The 25,228-nt window shown below is 48.7% G+C and overlaps 1 protein-coding gene across 1 annotated transcript in view; it reads left to right on the forward strand.

Annotated features, from left to right (window-relative positions):
• The window catches only part of IQCH (IQ motif containing H), a 73,624-nt gene extending 58,722 nt beyond the window's left edge, over nt 1–14,902 (forward strand). The window contains exons 15-22 of the mRNA XM_078624313.1: nt 1,443–1,634; nt 6,600–6,720; nt 7,089–7,384; nt 7,965–8,135; nt 8,861–8,986; nt 11,940–12,001; nt 12,151–12,259; nt 13,195–14,902. Coding sequence (XP_078480439.1) covers nt 1,443–1,634; nt 6,600–6,720; nt 7,089–7,384; nt 7,965–8,135; nt 8,861–8,986; nt 11,940–12,001; nt 12,151–12,259; nt 13,195–13,347 — 1,230 coding nt within the window. The 3' untranslated portion in view covers nt 13,348–14,902. The remainder of the gene's footprint in view (nt 1–1,442; nt 1,635–6,599; nt 6,721–7,088; nt 7,385–7,964; nt 8,136–8,860; nt 8,987–11,939; nt 12,002–12,150; nt 12,260–13,194) is intronic.
• The last annotated feature ends 10,326 nt before the right edge of the window (nt 14,903–25,228 follow it).

Here is a 25,228-nt window from a genome sequence, read left to right on the forward strand (position 1 = left end):
GATTACAAGCAGCGTGACACAAATAGCCTGGCGGCGGAGCCGCTGTCATCGGGACGAAATAAATAAATAATGCGTGCTTTACCACACGCACAAAAAAAAGCCCTCTCTACTTTCCACCCACCTCCTTCCCTCCCCCGCAATTCTCTCTCGCTTTGGCTCGTGCTCTGTCTCTGTCTCTCTCGTGATTTTGTTGTTGTGAAAGTGGATGATTTCTTTACTGAGCAAATTAAGACCGTACTTACTGCTAATTTTCGAAACATGCTTAAATATGCTCGTCGCGCGCAGTGACTCGTCAACCGCTTTTTAAATTAACCAGTGCGTGGCGGTGGCATTAATTGTAGTTAAATTACCAGACAGAAACGAGTAATTAATGAGCATTTATAATGCGCAATATAAAATGCGGCAGGGGGGGCGGGGTGTGTGTAGAAAAATTATTAAATCTGCGTTGGAGACATAGCGGGGCATTTATTTCCACTATCACTGTTTTGTACCGTTCCGATACTGGGGCGTACCTGCCCTGAGTCACCCTAACCTCGTAGCTGCGCTCCTCCCATTGTAATGCCTCGCAGCCGGTGGCTTTTAGATGTTTCTGGCAGCGATGTTCACGTCCGCCATTGGCCCAAAGAACCACTGGGTGGGTGGCTCAAGGGTACGGGTGAATGCAGTGGTCAGTTGTTTTAATAGCGTCCCTGATTCCCACTTGTATCGAGGAAGGAGGCTGTCTGGAAACAATTAACTAAGAAGTTGGAAAGGCGCCTGCACTGATGTGGGCCTTGACAGATGCAAACACAAGCCGGTACTAACTCGTCCTGTGGAAGGATGCAGTCTTTTTAAATCCTTTATATTAAGTTCACTTGCTTGCTTGCTTGCGCGCTTACGACCGTGCAAATCTTTCGGTCGTTTTTTAACCCACTTCCCGTGATCCAATCGAGCTGACATTTTGCACACAGACTCGTTGTGCGTGACAATTTATTTTCGTGAAAATTTTTTTCCAAAATTTTCCACTTTTTAGGGAAAAAAAAATTTCATATTTAATTTAAAATACCAATGTGATTAAAATGAAACTCTTACTCAAGAAAACAGAAATGAATAATAAATTAAACCGATGCCATGCATATAAAGGATTTATAGTGAAAAACTTTGTTTTTACGGGTACATTTTTTCTAAGCTGTAATCACAAATACAACTGCACTGCGTGAGCGTATGTGTATTTCCTAAATTGTTGTTAGATGTGTGCTGCACACTTGTAGGGATATGCATATATTGCCGTGCAGTCAATTCTATTTTTTACCCATGACAAATGCCACAGGTGGTGTGTCGCTCATCGTCATTGCTCTACGAAGCGGATTCATTCTGATAAGAACTGGCATGGCACCATGTGACACGGTGCGGAGGAGCGCGATATGACTTGGCGTGTGTGTGGTCTGCGGTGCGGCGACCAGCTAGTGGAGAGCCTGTCGCGGCTCGTGGCCGCCCACGCTGGTGTGCGGTGCTGGCTGCTCAAGACGGAGGAGGGCCCGGGTGGACGCGGCACGGCCAGCTGCCCCGTGGCCCAGCATCTGCCCTGCCACCGCTGGGTGCTGAGCGAGAGCCGGCGCTACGGCTCCGAGCAGTGGAGGCATCGCTGGGCACGGGTGAGAACCCTCGTTGAATGAATAAACTCATCATAATGATCAGAACAACATGCATGAAATTGTTTGGAAGTTGTTTGTCTTGATTATTTATATCACTGCTGCTTTTCTGTAGCTTTAAAATTGAGCATTGACCGATGATACTGATGATGACGGTGATGATGATTTGGATGATGATTTTGGGAATGGTGGTGGTGATTATATTGATGACAGTAGCAATGATGATGATTTTGGTGATGGTGGTGGTAATTGTCGTGATGATAGTAGCACATCACAGTCTGTTTCTGATTTTTGCATTCTCCCACATCTCACGGAAACTGCACGGCACTCTCAGCGCAAATTCGTCAATAAACCCTATTCGCCTCTTTCAGTGCGGCCAATTTATAATAAAAAAAAACGTAATCAGTATCGGGGCTGTTTCTGCAAACATTACAAACCTCGAAGCTCTATCCTTCCATCCTCTATAACTACGTTTGTGCGTTGTGCTTGGCGCACTACAGTACCCTATGAACCCAGCGACCTGAGTTTGATTCCTGGCCACAGCTGACATTTGGTGTGTGCGAGTGATGTCTGAACTGATCCTGGCCCCTCCTGTTACCAACCTGCAATGGCCAATGTGGTGAAGTATGGTTAAAAAAGACCCTTCATTACCTGTACGAAATTGGGTGGCCTATGTTCAGCATTTGACTGGCAAAGGACTGTACATTTGTAAGAAAATATTATTATGATTTAAACCAAACTGTATTCTAAAATGAGTTTGCTAAACATCCTGGTTATCATAGTTCTACTGATGAAGATGGCAATGGTGATGATGATGGATTTGGCCAACAATCCCAATACCGTAACATCCTGGGTCGTATGACTCAGTGTGATTTAAATGTCTTTCCAAACCCCACCCCCAACCCTCCCCCCCCCCCAGAAAAAGTGGGACATTGTGAAAGTTTATTTCATGGTGCATGCACTGGATAGTAATTAAAATCTGTGTGCTGTGATGCTCAGTGAAGTTCTCCGAAGCATGTCTTCATTACATTTGGCATAATAAGCCAGCGCCGGCACCACCACCAACAACAACAAAAAAACTAAATAAAAATATTATTCTAAATTTAATTAATAAGTATACTTGAACATAATCGTGAGATCTCTGTTGTTGTAGTGAAGTGCGTGTGTACATGTTGGGTGGGATTCATGATACTTCATCAGATCTTTGCTACCTGTAATCACATTTGCAAGCGGGGATTCATTTCGCATGGCATTTTATTCAGGGCCCCCTCAACGCCCAACCCCTAACCCCCTGGGGCCCCGAACGACAACTTTGTTTGCGATGCTCAGCCCCTGCACAGCTACGGCTAAAATTAAGCACCTTATTCTTAGGTTTTTTCGGTAAAGTCACGTAGGTAAAAAATTAAAATTCAAATTAATAAAAATAAAATATTTTTTTATTTTATTTTATTTTCATTCATTTTAATTTAAATTTTTTACCTATGTGACTTTACCGAAAAAAACCTAAGAATATGAATCCTTGCAGTCACAAAAGCTTAAAATCTAGAATTAAGCACCTGGTTATGAGTGTTGATTAATAAAAACCCAAAAAATCACAACCTTATATATTCAGAACTCGAAATCTGAGAATAGGGCTCATCGTTTGTATTCCGCACTTAGAGATGTAGCAGTGTCGCAGCAGGTGGCACACTGCGGTACGAACCAGGCGACCTGAGTTTGATTCCTGGCCATGGCTTACAAGGTTTTTTAAAATCTTAACTCGCCCTGCGCCACCCCCTTCACCAACCCGCACTGACCAGTATGGTGAAGTATGGTCAAACAACCCCCATAACCTACACAGCCTTCATCCGGTAGTAGATTAACAAAGGTCTGTAAAAAAATGTAATAGGGCGTATAGGCACGCAGATTCATTTTGAATGCTAAATAAATCCAAACTGCATTGGATATGGCATCCTGCATTCGGATGTTTGGCCAGTTCCGGTCATGTTTGGCTCATGCCTGTTGTGCGGTGTTATGACAAAACCCACAATGCTTATGATGAGATATCACCCATAGTGTCGCACAGATAGAGTCAGGAATCCATTGCTTTATTACCATCGCCTGATCTCCTTGCAGCCCAATCCTACAACATCTGAACAGACTCAAGCCCGCATAGCTTATGAGATACAAAGATGCTGGGTGCATTCAGGATGATTTACTCATTAACATTACGGATGGTTCATTATGATTCTATTATTATATGGACCTGTACAGAGCCAAAGATTTGGTGTACATTTAACATCGATTATTGTCTAATATATTAATGTAGAGTAAATATAGTTTTTAATGGTGTGCGATGACACACGGTGACATATATTATTTATATAGAGGCAATATATATCTATGTCAAATATGTGCAAAGTGTAGACACGTACAATTTTACACAAGCGTTGAGTGGCATTATTCATTTATTGCTTTACATCGGGGTGATAAATTATTTTGTATTTCTTAGCGCATCGCTTATTTTGCGTCCGTGTCCTGTTCCGCGTTATGCACAGATCCCCGCGGCCGGTGGGCAAATTAAACGGCTCTCTCTCCCTGCGAGAGTGTGTGCACTGCACAGTGAGAGTGTGTGTGTGCTGCGCACCGAACCCGGCATCCCAAGGTCGATTTCAACTCAAAGCCAACATCAGCTACAAATATCTGAATCGGTTCTGGGCCTCCGCTTAGGCTAGCTCAGGGTAAACAAAACAAAAGCGGCCTGGCATGGTGTTGCCCCCCCCCCCATGTACCACGCTGGCTTGAATAGGTGCTCGCATAACAGCACTTGCCCCAAGAGCCTGTTCAAATCTATACAGGGGACCTTTCTCTTTGGACCGCACAGCCCACGCTGGCATCAATTAAATTCCGGCGGGAAGGTGCATTATGAAAACACCCCGGCCTTGCCTGAGTTCTATCCTCACAAAACAGGGGAGAGTCACTGGCAGCAATTAATTTGTCTCCCTCCCCCCTCCTCCTGCTCCTTCGCCAGGGGTGGCCCTGCCTCTTTTTGTCCTTTAATTGATTAACTCAAGCGAGCAGAATTGCGCGTGGTACCTTTTGGCGGTGCTCGCGGACGCTTGTTGATAGAGGGTTGTGTAGTAATGGATATCTAGCTCTCCGATGATGGGTTTTCGGGTTGTTGCCGCGCGTTATTCGGAACCACATCCATCTGACGTTTTCACTCCAAGCTGCTGGGAGTTTCTTCAGTTCCAATAGTTCCTGAAGAAGCTGGCAAAAAAACAAACCGTCGGAAAACCGCGCAGCACAACCATGAAAACCTACTTCTGGCTTTTAAAGGCCCAGCACAATGTAAAAGAGCATTTCATGGAAAGCCTCGTAATTGTGATACGGGTTTAAATTACGTACAAATGGCAGCAATCTGGCAGAGGCCCCCAAAACATATATATATATCTGCCTCTCGCACGAATAGATAAATGCCGGACTACATCTGTGTCCTGTGTTTACAAAACAGATCTCGAGGGGCCAATGCGTTGTGCTATGAAAGCCAGGAGAGAGGCTTATCCTTCCCATCGAGGAAAAAAGTGGCTTTGTAACCATGGAAAAGTAATTCTTGTGTTTTTTTAGGTGACCAAGCTAAGTGGGTTGTAATTTTCTAAAATAAAAGGCATGCATTATTGAATAGGATCTGCCGAATAGTAACTCACCTACTCGCTTACACATTACTAATCTATAATTAATGGAAAGTGATGTTTTCATGGTGTATGTATGTGTATGCGTGTACATGAATAGTGGGGAGTGGTAGTGTAGCGGCTAGCGCGCTGCGCTACGAACCTGGCGACCCGGGTTCGATTCCCGCTCACGGCCATCACCAGTGACGATTATCTGAACCGGTCCTGGGCCTCCCCTAGGTCTACTCAGCCTCAAATGAGTACCTGGTGCGATGTGTAAACATCGTCACTAGGGAGACAAAGGCGGTCAGGCGTGGTGTTGGCCACCCACCCCCTCGTGTGCCGTGCTGGCTTTATAGGTACTCGCTAACAGCACTTGCCTTTACAGTCTGTTAAGGCTATACGGGGGATCTTTGTATATGAACATATATTTTTAGCCACAGCTTTGGTGCACATTTGAATGCTGGGTTTTTGTTTTAATCATTACGTCAATAGCAAGGGTAATATTCGTGTTGCCTACACGCGCTAATGGTAACACTCTCGGTCGCCGTTGCTGAAATATTAATTATTTGAACATGTCCCGTGTGTATGTGTGTGTGTGTATGGGGAGCGGAAGTGCAGCGGTTAGCGCACTGCTCTACGAACCCAGTCACCCGGGTTCGATTCCAATTCATGGCCAACACCAGTGACGATTATCTGATCCAGTCCTGGGCCTTCCCTAGGTCGACGCAGTCTCAAATGAGTATCTGGAGCGATGTGTAGGTGCTCGCTCACAGCACTTGCCACAAAAGTCTTATCAGGCTATACAGGGGATCTGTGTCTTGTGTGGGTGTGTGTACGTCAACCCTGCCCTCTCTTCCCCATGGGGGAACAGTGGCCGTGGATACAAGCATCAGAATGGCTGCTGGCCACAGATAAGGAGAATCAGGATGAGAACAAATATTCGAAGAAAAAACACAAATCAAGCATTCTCATTATTCGGCAAGAGCAAGCACCTCCTGTTGGCTCCCTTTAATGCTCACGCAGTCCCTGGAGTTTAACTTGCTTGTGATAATCATCATTGGCCGTGGTCAATTCGCTGCTGTGCGAAGGCCTCCCCACTCTTGTCGCCATCTCTCACGGTCCTCGCGATGCCGCAATCCATTTGATTCCTGCGCGGAAGCCGCTGTGCAGGATCTCATTACTCCATCCCAGCGAGAATTCTAAATGGACTCTCCATCTCATGCATGAGATGCCGCAGATCGCGGTACCTTTGGAAAAAGACTTATAAAGTAAAAGAAAAAAATCGACTTACCACGTGCTCTTTCAACGCTGCCAGGATGCGGCGGTGGCCAGGATTGCTCAGGAGCTGCCGGAGTTTCTGGAGACGCGCTGCGAGCTCGTGAGCAACGACCTCTACCCCGACTGGGCCTCCTTCATCCAGGCCTTCCTCTGCCACGGTGAGACTCTCCCCATGACCACCACCCCCGCCCCCCCTCCTACAATTCCATTCAAAACCAACAGTTCCTAGGCATGATGCCCTTTCTCTCCTGAATTTCATCAACGCTTTTGTTACCCATAAAACACAATTGAGAAATGTCGAATGTTAAGGTTAACTAGCTACATACAATGTATTGGAACAATGGGAAAACACGAGGTATTATAACAATAGGCAGACAATGTATTGGAACAATGGGCAGACACAATGTATTCGAACAATGGGCCTGTGCTGGAACACCACTCACCAGTGCAGTCCATTCAGTTTTCTTTGACAAGTCACCACCCCCCCACCCCAACCCTAGTCACTCATCCCATTCACTCCACCCAGGAGGCGTGATCGAGGCTTGCCCGCCGGGCGACAGCCTCACCTGCCTCACGGTGGACCTGCTGCTGGAGCCGTCGGGGGACGTGGCGGTGCAGGCGTGGGGCGACCAGCTGGGCGGGCGCCCCACCACCCCGGCGCTGCGCTGCTGGGGCTCGTCGCTCCCGCAGAGCTCCGTGGAGCCGGGCGCCCTCCACGAGCTGGCGCGCCGCGTGGCGCAGGCGTGCTGCGGGCACGGCTTCGTCGGGCACCTGTCGGTCGACTTCGTCACCTTCATCGACCCCGAGAGCCTCCAGCAACAGGTGCGGCCTCTTCCTCCGTCTCCCGCTTCTCTTGCGACGCGTCTCCTTCCTCCTCTGCTTCCTTCCCGTGTGTGTCTATGTCCCATCACGGTGGTTATTTATTTTGATCCACTACTAATGCTGTTCGTTACGCACGGTTGCGCTTTATTTTGCTGCGTGGTTGCGATGTACTTTGTTCAGTCGGTGTTAGCTGCTGAGGTCGTGACGGGTTTCTTATTTCATTCCTGTTGCTCTGTGCCCCCCCGGTGCCGTTCCCTTTCCGCCGTAATGTGCACTGATGCCTATTTTATTGAGGGCGATATTGGCACGTAAAACAATGCTGTTTGTTAGTTGCATTTGGAATTTTGGGCCTTTGTTCCTATGCTCATTAACTGTGATGTACGTATGTATGTATCTTCAACTTCTTTCGCGCCATACGTAGCCAACTGTGCTAATCGGAGGTGATCAAAATAATAGTACAAAAACTATTGAGGACTATGAGAGATGGCGTGACTTGGGGAGGCCTTCATCCACTTCAACCAGCAGTGGACTGACCACGGCTTGATAATGATGGCGATGATGGTGAATCAACTGGTTGCAGGTTTGGGCGTTGGACCTGGACGTGGGTTACAGCGATCAGTTGGCCATGACGCGCCTCATGGAGTTCGTGACGGGCGGAGCGCTGGATTGGCGCAACAGCATTTTCTCCGTGCCGTCGGAGCCAACCCCGGAGTCCGGCGCAATGCCTCTACATGGGGACAGAGCCAAGAGGGTGAGCGGCACTAGAATAAAAAAAATACATTTTCAGTCACTCGTTAGTGTTTGCAATGCTCAGTCTCAAGTTGTCAACATGGGCCATTGTGTTAAATTGCGTGCGTCAAGTAATCCAGCGTGAGCCCACTAAGAGTTGATGATGATGTTGACAATTATGTTGATGATGATGTTGATGAGGATGCGAATCATGATGAGAATGATGATTATGAGGATATTAATGATGTTAATGAGAATGATTGTGATGATGTTGATGAGGATTTTAATTATGTTGATAATAATTGTGATGATGATGTTGATGAGGATATTGATGATGTTGATAATGATTATGATGACGATGCAGATGTTAATGATATGTTGACAGTGGTAATGTATCGATTTATGTTGAACTTCTTCCGCACCATACGTAGCCAACCGTGCTAATCAGAGATGCGGGGGAAGGACAACAAACTAAACACAAAAAGCAGTTCTCAAGAAATTAGTTTTAAATCTATATTTGAAAGTGCATAGCTCCAGTGGCTTCCTAATATCGGAAGCAAGAGCGTTCCAGACGGCCGCAGAAGCGCATCTGAAAGCGCGCGATGCAGTGACAATGGTCTTTGTTTGATGAGGATGTTCATAATGTTGGAAATAATGATTATGATGATGGGAACGTTAATGATGATAATGATATTGACAACGACGACGACGATGATAACCTCGACGTTGATTATGACGTGCGCGCAGTCCCGTCCAGCGAGCAGACGCTACGCGGTGACGAGCACCCAGCTGGCGCACTCCAACCTGGCGCTGCTGCACTACAGCGTCTTCTTCAAGATGTGCCGTGCGCACGGCATCGGCTTCGACGTCAAGGTGGCCTTCGCTCTGCTGCGTTCCCTCTCCTGTTGTTCGTGAGGGATGAGTTCCGGAGATGCTCGTGGCCTTGCAGTCAGGTTTTTTCTTTTTTTTAACCGCCCACGACAAATGCGTAGCTCATCATCTGATCAGAACTGGCTCCTACTCCAGGCTGTGTGACAAAAACTCCACCAGTGAGGTGACTGGCAGACAGATGAGTGATATACAGACAGATTCATCTTCTTGTACAGCATTCCCTCGTTTTTTCACGAGGGATACTTTCCGGAGATGCTCGTGAATGGCAAATTTGGCGGATGATGAACTTATGAAATACGTGAACATTAATCATAACACAAAAACGAAATATTCGCAATCAAAATGAACATGAAATATTATAAATATGTAATGGGCTCGAATTAGGCGCACTCGCAACTGCTTGGAAGGCAACACTATTTATTGTTAACACAAGGCAACACTTAACATAGGGTGGAAGTTTTCGTGACTGCAAGGATCCATACTCTTTGGTTCTTTCAGTAAAGTCCTCACGCCCCCCCCCCCTCTGCCTCCCCTCCCTGGCTCCTCCCCCTCTCTCTGACATATATAACCTCTTGCTTTGCAGCAGCTCTCTTGACCATTTCAGCAATTGTTTCTTGCTGTGGTTGTCCCAGCTGATGACGGGCGCTTGCGTTGCGCCCGAAACGCCGTGAATTAATACATTTATTTTTATTTCATTTATTTTATTTTTTCACCTACATGACTTTACCGAAAGAACCAAAGAGTACTTAACATAGGGTGGTGACCGCCGACCTATTCTCGCTAACACACACCATCACTCGCTACAACTAGCGTGACCAAGCCAGGAGGGCTGCTGGCCAGAGGTCGCAAACGGGTTTTGATTCCTTACCGGTACCCGGCCGCACCAGGGTCGCAAACAGGTACCCGCACCCATACCCTACCCGATACCCGGCTACCCGTACCCGGCCGGGTATCGGGTAGGGTACGGGTATCGGGGTACCCGATTGCGACCTCTGGGATGAAGCCATGTTGCAGGCGTGGGTGGGTTGATTCTAGGAACTTGAATTGTGAGAAGAGACAAGACGTTGGGAAATGAGTGACAAACGGTTACTCACCAGTGACTCACGGCCTACCCGTACCCGGCCGCACCAGGGTCGCAAACGGGTACCCGTACCCGGCCGGGTACAGGTAGCCGGGTATCGGGTAGGGTACGGGTATCGGGGTACCCGATTGCGACCTCTGGGATGAAGCCATGTTGCAGGCGCGGGTGGGTTGATTCTAGGAACTTGAATTGTGAGAAGAGACAAGACGTTGGGAAATGAGTGACAAACGGTTACTCACCAGTGACTCACGGCCTACCTGTACCCGTACCCGGCCGCACCAGGGTCGCAAACGGGTACCCGTATCCGTACCCGGCCGGGTACAGGTAGCCGGGTATCGGGTAGGGTACGGGTATCGGGTACCCGATTGCGACCTCTGCTGCTGGCTGGCCACGCTGACTTGAGGCTTGGCTCCTCTTCACGAGGTGTCTTCACGAGGCATCTTCTTCCTTGACACGAGCAGCCTCGAACCCGGGGCGGAGGCCGCTTATATGCGCCTCGGCGTGTCCGGGCCACACCCCGGCCACGCCCACCTTCGAGAACTCTCGAGAAGGCTCCTCTCCTGTCCACGTGGCCTCCAAGGTGCCCCCGGGGCCCCCAACTTGATCCGGTCACGTGTCCAGCCGGGTTCACTCAGAGTGCCACGGCCTCACAACCCCTGCGGCCATGACGCACGACCTCCAGATCTCCCGAACCGGCGTGACGTCATTCCCGCATCCAGATGTGATGACGTCATGTGTATGGGTGTGTGTGTGGACCCACGTGGTAGTGACGCTTCTCCGCGTAGTGACGTCACGCGCGTGTGTGTGTCCACATGGTAGTGACGCTACAAATATTAAAGTATCTTATCACTTTATCTCAACACTTTATCTCTCGTAACTTTCTTTCTCCCTCTCTCGATGCAGTCGTGTAGAGTTCCAGAAGTGTTTCGCGGATGCCGGATAGCAGGTTCGTGAATAATAAGGGAATACTACAGAGCCAACTCTCGAATATCCGGAGTAATGGGGTAGGGGGGGTGGGTGGCCCAGTTGAAACAAAACAAATAAATGAGCCTATTAACAAATACAACACATCGTTTACCTACGAAAGACGTAGTAGGGAGAGAGGGAAGGGGTAAGGAGAGCAGAGCGTGACATCTATTGTGAAATCTTTAATTTAAAAAGGGGCGGGGGGGGGTTTACATAAAGCAAAGCATAAAAAACTAAAAAAACGAAATGATGAACGAAGCAAAGTGCCGACTACACCGAGCATCTTCTTGTTTCCTCAGATCGTAAATTAAAACGTAGTAGGATGTGTTGTCTGTTTGTATTGCTTCACATCGTATTGGCCATCAGTGATACAGTACGCCTGATGGTTTGGATCTCACCACATTAACAATAATAACCACCATGGAATTTATCCAGTTTCTCTATTTTCTGTGTTATTTTTTAAGAGTGTATGATTGTAATTCTCAAATGGCATTTGGTATGTGGGGGGCATATTTTCTATGATTAAGAATGTTGTGGCGTTGGTAGGAATGCCTTCCACATGTCAATGCTTCTTTGCCTGTTTCTCAGGAGGGATTGCTGCCCGCAAACTCACTGTTGAATTTCTACATCTCAACTGCAGATTTCTCCGCAATTAAAATATTTATTTTGTAAAGGTTTGTCCTCCGATGTTTGACCTAGCCTCTGGCGCCCTTATTTTGTGCATTTTCCCCTTAAGCCACCCAGCCTCATTCCATTTCCATTACTCAAATACAAATACATCAATTTGACAAATAAGTCAAATAAGTCAATGAATAATAACATTCCTTTTTGATGCCGTGTGTGTGTGTGTGTGCGCGTGCATGCTGGCGTGCTCGCACGTGACATCAGGAGCGGCAGGGAACCGTCTTCACCCTCATCCACGGGCAGAGACGTGAGCGGCTCGGGATGATGTGAGTGCGCCCTCAACCAGCCCATCCGTAATCTTTTGTTTGATACATTTTGTGTGTCGGTCTGCGTGGAGCAATTGCATTCATTTCCATCCAAATGGCGCGCGCACTTTGCATCATCAGCCGCGCTCTTGTGCGCGTCCCTTTCGCAGGGTGATCATGGACGATCTCCAGGTTGCGCTGATGACTTTTGCTCAAAACCTCGCACTCATCCACCAGCAGATCTCCTCCGCCGATATGCAAGGGGAGACGAATTTTAAGGTTGGTCTCGCAATGCTCTCCGCTGTTTCCCTACTTCTGTAGAAAGAAACACGAAGCAATTTGTGCAAGTGCAGTAGCATAATATGAAATGAAATGCATTTGATGACATTTCTTTTGAGAACTTTTTTTTCCTTTTGAGACAGTTTTAAAGTAATTGACTTGCTAGGCAGGATAGTTGCCTTCTACCTGTTGCCTGTCTCCTGCTTCCAACCTCCCTTTGGATTGACGTAGATGCGCACTGGTAAAGTTTCGGCTACCCAACCCGAATTTTCCCTGTTCATCCCGTCTGCCTCCATATGGCTGTGTTTGATGTTTTTCACTCCACCACATTTTTTGTTCTGCCCCTTGCAATGTGCCTTACTCCCACACCACCTCCTCACCCGGATATCTTCCCTACGTTCTCCATCCTCGAAACCGTCGCCTCCTATCTCTGTCCCCGGCCTCATCTGCCCACAACCCTCCCCTCTCCCGCCTTAATCCCACCATCCTCGGACTGCTCTGGGACTAGTTGGTGCTGCCCGGGCCGTTCCAGCAGCTGGGCTCCAGTTGCTTCTGGCTTACTTTACTCCCTTTCCTCTCTCCCATGTTTCCCAACCCTACCTACCCAACCCCTGCCACTGCCATCTTTCCGAATGTAGCCCCTCACTTTAGTGAAGCATTTCGAGATGTTGTTGCATTTAGATGCGATAGAAATTGAAATGTTTTATTATCGTACTTGATATATTCCATGATATAATGAATGTAGGTCGTCTCTGGGTATGCCCTCATATGGCATATAATGTGTGTGTAGTGCTCAAATTATGTTCCCGCACAACAAATGCGAGTCACTTTCTATAAGTGCGTGCGCTTACCAGTTGAAAGGTTAATAAGTGTATTTTGTGGCATCATGCCTAAATGGACTGTTCAGGAAGGCTCTATCTGTGCTTTGGCTGCAGGAAGCTGTGCAGGAAATTGAGTCAATTCTGGGCATCACGGTGCAGAACTGGGACAGAGAGGAAAAGGAGCGGGAAAGTAGTGGCCAGCTTGCTGACCACACGAAGACCACCACCACCGCCACTGCCCCCGCTGCTGTCACAGAGGCCCTGTGAGCCATCGGTTGAGGATGCGAAGGTGGGACAGAGAGGGAAATGCTTCGTCAAGAAAAGCATGCCCTCAGCTGGCTAAGCGCTGACCTCCTATGAGCAAAGGCCTAATGAAAGATGGGGCAATGGGCAGCGACATATGTGGAAAGGGATCATAGTGAAATACTTGTACTGCGCCGCCACTCGCTATTTAATCCCAAGTGCCAGAGGGGTTTGTTTAGCTCCATGATTGTGCGTTGACGATTTGGCCATTTATCTACAGTATGTGCCAAATGTGTATGTATCTGATTTTTACAAATGGTGAATGTTTCTTTTTCAAGTATTTTTAATTACATTTAGAAATAGGAATTATGGTTTTAAAAATCTGGTAAGGAACATTTCACGTCGTTTATAGAGTAGCCGCTATACTTTATTACTTTTTAGTATTCGTCAGGCTTTTCTACATGGTAATTTCACTGTAGGATCATTCATCATTATTTGTGAGTTGTTTTCATTGTAGTACAAGAAGCTTTACATTTCATAAGCAGCTGCACTGTTACACAATAATACTCACGTGTAAGCACTGTAGCCACCAACGCATGTGTTTGTAGTGTATAATAGCGCAATGGGGGAGCAGTGGCACAATGATTAACACAATGCAATATAAATCCGTAAACCCAGAATTTGACTCCTTGACTAACATCAGTGGCAAGCTATTACTGAAGCAGTCTTGACCGCCCCCTTCATTAACCCGCACTGATCAGCTTGGGAAGAATTGATTATCAAACAACCCCATTTGAGGAAGCCTTAATCCAGCAGTGGATTGACAGAGGGCTGAATTATAGTATTGTTGTGATACGTCGTATTTTCTCCCTGGTATTTTCACGTTGATAAAACAAGTATATGTTCCCAAAAACTCGTAAGTTTGTTGGTTTGTAGTATGCGAGTGAACGTTGCCGGATTGTGGTATTGTCTGCTGTAAGTGGCGATAGAATGTGTAACAACAAAAAATGTGTTCCTGGCTAGTAAGTGTTATTTTCTAATTGCTTATGCCTCAAAAGTACAGAAAATGGTTATTATTCCCAACAAACTTTGCTTTTGTGACCAGAACACAAAAGCAAAGTTAATCATCCACTCCATTAATAACACTGTGTAACAAAAAAATGTTTTGTTACTGAGTAGTGTTATTTCCTAATTGCTTATGCCTCAAGAGTACAGAAAATGTCTATTATTCCCCACAAACTTTGCTTTTGTGACCAGGACAGTGATATTTTGAAATATACCTATTTTTAATGAGAAAACGTGGTGTGCATTTGTGTCATTCCTTCACGTAAAGTCCTGGTCACAAAAGCAAAGTTTGTGGGGAATAATAGCCATTTTCTATACTTTTTAGGCATAAGCAATTAAAAAAAACAACATTTACTAGCCAGGGACAAAAATCGTGTTACATAGTGTATAATCAAAAGATGGAGATGGATAATGTGTTTCTTGTCATATGTCATATAGCAATGTCATAAAGCATCAGTCGCTGACATGCCTCTGCAATGGGTGTCAAAGCTAAATAAAACCAACTCGGTGATCACACAGTGTCCGCGCAAATCTTCTTATAAGTGTCATTTGCTGAAACAAAAAAATGTTTAAATTTTCCATATCAAAATGTGCATCACCTGCTTTGAAAACACACAGGCCTTAGCAGGGCCCGATGCGCGTTTCGGTGAATGTTCCTTTCTCGTCCAATTTTCGGCAAAAGACAATCTCATGTCTCCATCACCAGCAACTGGAAAATCTCCAAGGTGATGCGATCTGTTTCAGCAACCCTGTAAGCGTACCCTTCGTCAACGTGGGAGCCATACAAAACCTCATGGGAGGGGCACAACACGGGTCAATATTAACCTTTAACTAAATGTTAAATGCTAAAACAGAATGACCAACGATCTGCTTTTGTCTGTCATACATTCTGCTCTAGTTCTCAACCCCAGATGTAAAGATTGCATCATTATTTTCTAGTTTAACTTTGAGAATTTAGAAGGTGGCAGAACCTTCAACAGGCACGCGCGTGTATATGTGTGTAGTCTCAGCCACACTCCATCCTCCCCAACGCTACAAAGCTTCGTGTTTATGTCAAGGTGTCAATCAGGCCCTATGTCGTGATGTGTAAGCTTTCCCCTGTGTGTAAAAGCCTCCAAAACCGAAATATGAAACACACCCAATGGTGCAATCTATAGATTTTGTAGATACAGTAATACACAGTATTTGAGAGTGAATATTCCGCGGGGACGTGTCAGTGTGTACAGATAGAGGGGCCGTACCGTCTAAGTGGATGTTTGGCTGAAGTGCTCATTGGAGAGATGCTCAGCCTTCAAATTGTGCTCCGTGCTCCATTGGCCATAGATCCCCATGGAAAATGATGCAATAGCTCCCCTTCGATAACGCCGTCAAATGTACTGCTCAGCCCTCCTCATAACCCTCATCATTAGATTACCTATAGCTGTGTGTTACTTGATGTCACCGAGCTCACCACGCCTCTTGATATTTTAACCGACCTTGGGCCCTCCCTTCGCCAACATGCATTGCCTAGCGTGGTGAAGTATGGTCAAACAATAGCCCATGACTGACACGGTGTTTGGAGGCCTTCATCCAGCAGTGGATCGAAAAAGAGCTGTTAATTAAATTATGCTTCTGTGTTGTTTGTATTGAACTCTCACCCTGCCACTCTTCCTCGGGTTTGCGGTGTTTATTCCTTAGTTCGTACCTATGAATCTCAGGTATGCCCACTAACCACCACCAGCCATAATTCATCGCCAAGTCGTTGTCATCTCTCACGATCTTGCAACGATCTGTCTAATACCTGCTCACGAGATGATTTTGTCGTTCCATCTCTTCGACGTGCGCTCCCTCCGACATGTTTCCTTCTCCAGTCTGAACCACAGGCCATCATCTATCCACCCTTCTATCGGTGTGCCGCCGAGTCCAAAGCCCACTCACTTGTGTTCAATGTGTAATAAACGACTGGACCACGATGTCTGGCTCAGTGTCCTTTATTCGGTTCGTGCTGTACACCCACACGGCTGTCTTTACTCTGTAGCTTCTCCACGGTGCTGACTCCAATGTCGGCCCGATCCACAACAGCAGCCCCGCTGCTGTTTCTCTCACACAGCCCCCCTTGGCTGTACTCGCTGCAACTCCTCTCTCTCCACAGCTCTGACAGCCTCGTGCTGTCTCCCTCTCTCCCTCCGCAGCTCTGACAGCCTCGTGCTGTCTCTCTCTCTCTCCGCAGCTCCTCCTGGCAGCCACACCGCTGCCTCTAACACGCAGCCCTTCTGGCTGTCTCCTCTGCAGCTGCACACCACTCCGCAGCTTCCTCTTGTCTTCGGGGTTGGCTCCCGATGGCCGTCGGTGCCCCCCCTCTTCTCACTCGCCCGCGTGGCCTCACTCTTTTCCGCTCACACCCCGACTGACTTCCCCTTCCGGTTTACCCGCTTAAGGACCCGAACCTTCCACCCACGTCACATGACTCCACCCCCCGTGACGTCACATCCGGAAGGTCGCTTACGCCCGCATTACACCACCCTCCCCCGTAGAAAAATCCCAGCCGACCTCGGCTGACCAATAGCAAATCGTAATGCGGCGAACCGAGTTTCCCCCCCTAAAGGACACTAAGCATACAATGTAACAGCAAGAACAACAACAACAACGCAATTAACATCAACGAACGTACAAAAAGCATGCAATAAATACAACTGTAAGAAAAAAAAATAACAAGACAGCAACAATCAACGAAACGTAAGCGATTTGGAACGTGTGCGGGTCGCCGGCCCGTCCCGGACGGTCGGCGGCCCACTCGCAGAACGGGAACGCGATGAAAGTCGAGGAATGACAGGGGGTAATCCCCCTGTCGCAGCTGGAAGTCCACCGACGTCCCGTGTCCCTAAAGAGTTAGTCTTGGGCTTGTCCTGTGACCGTGCCCGCAGCTGGGTCGGAAGGGCTGCAGGGCTCGAAGGTCCCGCAGACCTGGCAGGCGTCCTCCGAGCAGGGCCCCTCGTCCCCCGCAATGTCACGGCCGGCCTGTCTGGAACAGGTACGACAGGCGCTCTAGCAAGATCAATGGACGCAGGCAGGGGAGAGTCAGCAGCAACAGACCCCGGCAAGGCAACATTGGGGGATGACGCATCATGTAAGGGAGCAACATATGGTTTCAAGCGCGACGTATGCACAACCCAGCGACGAGACCCAATCTGGACGCGTGCTGACTGTGGGTTGGGAACCGCAATGAGGCGTACGGGACCATGCCAGGGTTTGTGCAATTTCGGCGAGGTCCCCGGACGTACCTGTGGACAATGAAGCCAGGCTAGGTCCCCAACCTTCCAAGGGCACTCCCCCTCAGACCGTCGCGCATATCGCTCGTTCCGGGCCTGGGCTTTGGCCGTAGCCACGCGGGCATTCTCCCGCGCCTCCGTGACTCGGCGAACCGTGTCCTGAATGTATTCAGGAAGTGGTTTACGAGGTCCCTTCACCCCAGTTCCCAATTGCACATCCACCGGCGGCACGTTTTCCCGACCATACATAAGGTAAAACGGCGAATATCCTGTAGCCGCATGAGGCGTCATCCTGTACGCCGAAAGCACCCCGGGGATGTGCAGATCCCAATCTGATTGTTGTTCACTCACGGTATGGCAAAGCATGGCAGACAATGTCCTGTTCAGCCGTTCAACCATACCATCCGTCTGCGGATGGTATGGGGATGTCCGTACTTTCTTAGTCCCAAGGCCCGCGCACACTTCCGCCAATAATTTAGAAGAGAAATTCCTGCCCTGGTCCGTGAGGAGTCTCTCAGGCGCCCCCTTATCCATAATATACCCAAACAAAAAGGCGTCGGTAATGGCCGCGGCCGACTGATCGGGCAACGGCCAGGCCATCGGCCAACGGGAGAGGTACTCAACCCCTACCAGCAAATATTTATTACCCCTCGCCGATGGTGGAAAAGGTCCCAATATGTCCAGTGCCACCAATTCATTGACTCGAGACACCTGAATCGACTGGAGAGGCGGCACGTAAGGATGTTTCGGCGGCTTACGTCGTGCACACGCAGGGCACGCGCGCACGTGCCCTACGACATCTGTCGCCATGCCGTGCCAAAAATAATGACGTTGCAACGTCAACAAGGTCTTCTGCACCCCTAAATGTAAGAGAGTGTCACAATGGAGGGTTCTAATCAACTCGAATCGCAAGGACGTTGGTACCACCAGGCGCCAACGTTCCTGGAACCCCTCCCGCCACATAAGCAGACCATCTCGGAGAGCGGTTTGCGGCCCCATAGCCGTACTCGGACTCCCATTGTCCCTAGCAGACCGCTTCCGCAAGGACACCAATGACTCATCCATCATCTGTTCCCGGATCCAGACAGACCGCGGCAGATTCAAAACCCCGTCAGCCGGTCCCGGTTCCATCGGAGTGTCCGACTTCTCGACGGCCAACGTAAGCGGCTGAGGGGGGTTTGGAATCGGCGAACACCTATGCGTCCCCGACTCACATTTACAAGGGGCGCGCCGCGGTAATCTGGAAAGTGCGTCAGCGTTCGCATGGCGCACTCCCTTCCGATGTTGAATTTGGAAGGAAAATTCCTGTAGCGTGTCCAACCAACGTGCCAACTGTCCGGATGGCTGGTCAATTTTAAGGGCATATTGCAAGGCCGCATGATCCGTACGCACAATAAAAGAACGACCGTAGAGGTATGGTCGAAATTGCCGTAGGAAAAAAACAACCGCCAATAGTTCTCTGCGAGTGACACAGTAGCGGGTTTCCGCAGGAGACAAGACTCGGCTACCATACGCCACGACACGCTCTACACCCCCTTTAGACTGTGATAACACCGCCCCAATACCTGTGTCACTCGCGTCCGTATCAAGAATGAATGGGTGATCGAAATCGGGATAATCCAATGTTGGGGCCGTGGCCAATAGATCACGCAGACTCCGAAAGGCCGCCTCCTCCGGCTGTCCCCAAACAAACTTCCGTCCTTTACCCGTAAGGAGATGCAAGGGCCTCGCAATCGTAGCAAAACCCGGCACAAATCTTCGGTAATACGAGGCAAATCCCAAAAACCGCCGAACATCCCCCACGGTGGCCGGAGTCGGCCAATCCCGGACGCACGCCGTCTTTTCCGGATCCGTGGACACTCCCTCAGCACTCACAATGTGCCCCAAATAGCGGACGGACCGTTGCAGTAGGTGACATTTCTTTGGTTTGAATTTCAATTTGGCAGAACGCATCCTCGTGAACACTGTCTCCAGCCGCGTCAAATGTTCATCAAATGTGCGGCTGAAGACAATAATATCGTCCAAATATATAAGACACGTCTCCCACTGCAACCCCGTCAAAACGAGCTCCATCAATCTTTGAAATGTAGCAGGGGCCGCATTCAATCCCATCGGGAGACAGTTGAATTGAAATAACCCCTGCGGCGTACGGAATGCGGTTTTCTCCCGTGAGGACTCGTCAAGGGGAAGCTGCCAAAATCCCGAAGAGAGGTCCAGTGTGGAAAAGAACTTAGCCCCCGACAATGCGTCGAGGGAGTCATCCATACGCGGCAGGGGGTACGCATCTGCCACCGATATCTTATTCAATTTGCGGAAATCAACACAAAATCGCAATTTGCCATCCTTCTTCTTAACCAAGACGACTGGAGCGCCCCATGGGCTGTTAGATGGCGATATAATGTCCGCAGCCAACATGTCTTCCACTGCCCCCCGTACGTGTTCTCGCTCCGCAGGACTCATCCGGTGCGAATTTAATCGAATAGGGGCAGCATCGCCCGTCTCAATGTGATGGTAAAGCAACGAAGTGCGGCCCAAATCCAAATCATCGGAGCTGAACACATCGGAATATGTCAACAACAATTTACGCAGTGCACCACGTTGCTCCATGGACAGGGAAGAATTTCCGTCACATAAATGAGCAACCCAACGATCATCCGAACTCCTTGGCTCGGAAACCCCAGCAACAACTCCCCGGCTATGTGGACAATCATGGGTCGCAAACGCCGTAGTGGCATGTGCCACAACCGTACCGGCCGGGACACGGACGTTTTCTCCCCCCGCATTAAGCACCTGTAACAACGGTAATTGATCCGGCCGGACGATGGTCTGTGCCCCCACTAACGCCAACCCGGTTGTTATCGTGGCGGACGGTGACAACAAGACCCCTACTGCTCCTAGCCGATCAGGCAGGGGCTTCCGATACCGCAAGGGTATAAGCATCTGTGTACCAGGTGGGATGTCCACAGATGCGACGGACAGCGCCTGCACTTGTACGGCCGAAGCAGGTCGCCCCCAGGGCGACGGCAGAAACGAGATTTGACGGCCCCCCGGCAGTTCAATACAATTCTCATTGATTTTGATCAAAATGGGCATCTTAGCCAAAAAATCGGTGCCTAACAAACAAGGAACCGCCAAAGATCTCGATATCAACACAACACCCGAGGCCGACACATCCCCAATAGATATCTTAGCATCCACCTGACCCACGATACCCATGCTACCCCCGTTCGCAGCGACGCACGACCCATAAACCGGACGCACAGCCCCCGGCGGGATGCCCAACAGATGGAAAATGACATCCGAAATAATAGTCGCAGACGCGCCGGAGTCGACCAAAATGCGTACGTCCACCCCTTGTATAGACCCCGGTACAGTGGACGAGCCCGTAGCGGCCGCGACGACTCTCCGTGCCAACTTGCGCCACTGCGTGACCGAGCGACAAGGCCCCGTCGAAGGGCATGCTTTAACCACAACGTTAGGATGGCACAACGACGGTGATGGGTGAGGTGTAAAGCCTTGCCGAGTGTCTGGTGCGTGCCGACATGCCCGTTTCGGAGGATCTTTAGCCGACTTGACCGGTGCCGAGGCCTCCTGCTGCGGCGGAGCCGGGAAGCGGGCCCAGCAGTCTCTGGCGTAGTGGCCCCTACGCCCGCAGCGGAAACATTCGGCCTCGTTGCGCCGAAGCGCAGGCCTCGCCTCCTGACGGCCCCGTTCTGGTAGCGCCGCGCGCGGTCTCGGGCCGCCGCGTCCCGTCCATGGAGCGGAGGCGGCCGTCAGTTGTTGAGGGCCCCGGTCATCCGGAACATAGACAGCCTGCGCAGGGTTCCACCCCAGCGCATCCCCTTCTTTGACGGGCCCCACCGTCCACGCCGTCACTTGTTTCCAGCGACGGAGGTTGAATTGCGCATCGAGACACTTAGCAGCCGTCCGGGAAGTTAGCTTCTCATGCCCACACACAGGCATGGGGATCCCTAGATCCCGAGACAGCTCCAACATTTTCCCTAATATGAGAGGCTCGAGCAGGTCCTGTGGCGTCTCAGGATAAGCTGCCATGGCCAGCTCCAGCACCGCACCCCTGAACGCCACGGGCGACTCCTCTGGTGCTCGTTGTCGTTGAGCGAATCGCCGATGCGCATCATCTGGTGGCTCATAAGCATCGGCCATTTCTTGAAAAACACCACATAAAGTTGCCTTCTTATCGGTCGTTATGGAACGGAAGAATCGGACAGATTCGTCGTCCAGGAGAGTCGGCAACACCTCCAAAGCCTCCGCATCGGTCCATCTTGCTGTGCGTACCGCCGCCAAGAAGCGGCAGGCGAACGCGCTCCAGTCCCCACCGACGGAAAATTCTTTAACCGTTGTAAGGTGGCGACTCCGACTCCTCTTCCCGCCGTCTTCCAATGGTGGTGGTTGTGATGGCAAATTCAAAATGGCGTCGGCCCGCGGCGTGGCCAAGATGGCGGTTTGGCGCCACGGAGCGCGCAAAATGGCGGCCTCTTGCCGCGTGGGCAATGGCGGCGGCAGGACAGGCAACGTGGCGGCCCGCGGAGCACCAATTGCATCATCCATCGTCCCTGGCGCGACGAGATGGCATAGATGCGCCAGGACGTCCTTAAGTGCCTCCAGTTGTACCGCCATCGCTTGCCATCGTTGATCCGCGTCTGATGATGTCGACGGACCCGCCACCGCGCCAACATCCTCCACTCCCGTTCCCGTGGTCGCCTCAGCCGGGCTCTCCTCCACCACCCCAACAGGATCCGTGGTTGGAGGGAGTTCGTCGTCGTCGGACGAAGAAGCCGATGCAGGCGCCGGATTAACTTTCTTCCTCACTTGTTTCGACATGCCGTTGCACTTCCGACACCAGTGTAATAAACGACTGGACCACGATGTCTGGCTCAGTGTCCTTTATTCGGTTCGTGCTGTACACCCACACGGCTGTCTTTACTCTGTAGCTTCTCCACGGTGCTGACTCCAATGTCGGCCCGATCCACAACAGCAGCCCCGCTGCTGTTTCTCTCACACAGCCCCCCTTGGCTGTACTCGCTGCAACTCCTCTCTCTCCACAGCTCTGACAGCCTCGTGCTGTCTCCCTCTCTCCCTCCGCAGCTCTGACAGCCTCGTGCTGTCTCTCTCTCTCTCCGCAGCTCCTCCTGGCAGCCACACCGCTGCCTCTAACACGCAGCCCTTCTGGCTGTCTCCTCTGCAGCTGCACACCACTCCGCAGCTTCCTCTTGTCTTCGGGGTTGGCTCCCGATGGCCGTCGGTGCCCCCCCTCTTCTCACTCGCCCGCATGGCCTCACTCTTTTCCGCTCACACCCCGACTGACTTCCCCTTCCGGTTTACCCGCTTAAGGACCCGAACCTTCCACCCACGTCACATGACTCCACCCCCCGTGACGTCACATCCGGAAGGTCGCTTACGCCCGCATTACAAATGTCATGTCCTTGACTTGTGGTTATGTTCTCTAATCCACGTGTACCTCTTCCTGTCTCGGTGTTACTCCGAGCATGCACTTCTCCCAGTGGCATAACTGCATTGTCAAGTCTTCCTGGTTCTTTCGGTAAAGTCACGTAGAAGGGAAATAAAAATAAAAAATAAAACATAACATTCTCATGACGTTTCGGCCACAACGCAAGCAACCATCCTCAGGTGAAGAACAGTTCTGTCGGAAAGACAGCGTTTGCAATATTACCAAAACAGATGCATTCAGACGCTGTCTTTCCGACAGACCTGTTCTTCACCTGAGGACGGCTGCTTGCGTTGTGGCCGAAACGTCGTGAGAATTTTATAATGTTTTATTTTTATTATTTTATTATTTCCCTTCTACGTGACTTTACCGAAAGAACCAAGAAGATGAATCCCTGCAGTCACGAAAGCTTTAAATCGAAATTGCATTATCAAGGTCAGGTGGGGCCCCAATATTTGATGTGTCAAGGGGGCCCCAACTCTGAACTTTGGTCATCAACGGGAGCCAAGGCACTCCCTGCTCCCACCCTCTGATACATACCACATGGCAAATGATATACTGTTACACTGACTTTAAACGTTCTTCTTTTGGTCATATTGGGATATTGCTTTTCATGATGTTCAGTTTTGTTTTATTGGAACTCCAACCTGCTCAACTTTATCCGGGTTCACCTTCAGTTGTGTAAGTACAATACTTTGGGAAGTAAAACACATTTTTACATGTAGGTACATCACTTTTAACATCCGTATGATGGTGCATCTGTTTTGGTCATATTGCACTCATTGCATGCATTCTAGATTTGAAGCTTTCGTGACTGCAAGGATTCATATTCTTATGTTTTTTCGGTAAAGTCACGTAGGTAAAACATTAAAATTAATAAAAGTAAAATAAAATAAAAATCACGACGTTTCGAAGACGGAAGCTTGTGTTGCCTCCGAAACGTCGTGATTTTTATTTTATTTTACTTTTATTAATTTTAATGTTTTACCTACGTGACTTTACCGAAAATACCTAAGAATATGAATCATTGCATGCACTTTCTGAGGATATTCACTGGACGTGCCTTCACTTTTATAGAATTAAATGAAGCCACTGATATAGCAATTCAGACTTAAGCATTACTGTATCTGTACAAAAACACCATGAACACATCATCAATACCACTGTCTTAAAAGTATTTTTTTTTATCAATGTCTATTTTTTTTAGATTGCCTTTTTAGATTGCCTTTTAATTAGGATGCTTTCATACTCTTAGGTTTTTTCGGTAAAGTCACGTAGGTAAAAAATAAAATTTTAATTAATAAAAGTAATAATAGAAATAAAATAATAAATCACGACGTTTCGGAGGCAACACAAGTCTCCGTCATCAGGTGGGACCGTCACAGCCAGATTTAGCTGTAATTTTATTTTTTACCTACGTGACTTTATCGAAAAAAAACATAAGAGTATGAATCCTTGCAGTCACGAAAGCTTCAAATCTAGAATAGGATGCTTTTATTATGTGTTTATTATGCATTCTATTATAGTTGTTCATTTTAATTTTTAATGTATTATTCTTATTGTTGTTTACATTGCGTCAGTCCCTTCATTTCGTCCCGTAAAGCACTTTGTGTAGAATTATTTGCACCAATTGTGCTGTATAAATAAAGTTTGATTTAATTATATTGTTACGTATAAGGAAGTTGTCATTGACGAATGTGTTTGTGACGTGTGTTTGGGCCACCAGTGCCGGCGCAGTATCACCACATTACAGTAATTTATTTACTTCTACATATATTGTAACGCTGACAAGTCCACACAATACTTAACCAAGGGGACACTTTAAAGAGAAACTGAACTTTTAGCGCCTCTTTGGCATAGCTTGTGTTGCGCCCGAAACGTCGTGATTTAATTTAGTTATTTTCACTTTTTTATTTTATTTTTATTTTCACCGACGTGACTTTACCGAAAGAATCAAGAGTCCTTGCAGTCACGAAAACTTCAAATCTATAAATAGCCAGAGCCATCAGCCAATCAGGCACCGACTTAGCGCGAGGCTCTTTGTAAACCACACCCCTTTATGCTAATGACAAGCCCAATCAACCAATGGGCTGCCGAAGCTGTGATCCCGCCTTTTTTTAGGTCA

The sequence above is a fragment of the Lampetra planeri genome, chromosome 3 (assembly GCF_965212315.1).
Source record: "Lampetra planeri chromosome 3, kcLamPlan1.2.h2, whole genome shotgun sequence".
In the NCBI taxonomy this organism is placed as follows: domain Eukaryota; kingdom Metazoa; phylum Chordata; class Hyperoartia; order Petromyzontiformes; family Petromyzontidae; genus Lampetra; species Lampetra planeri.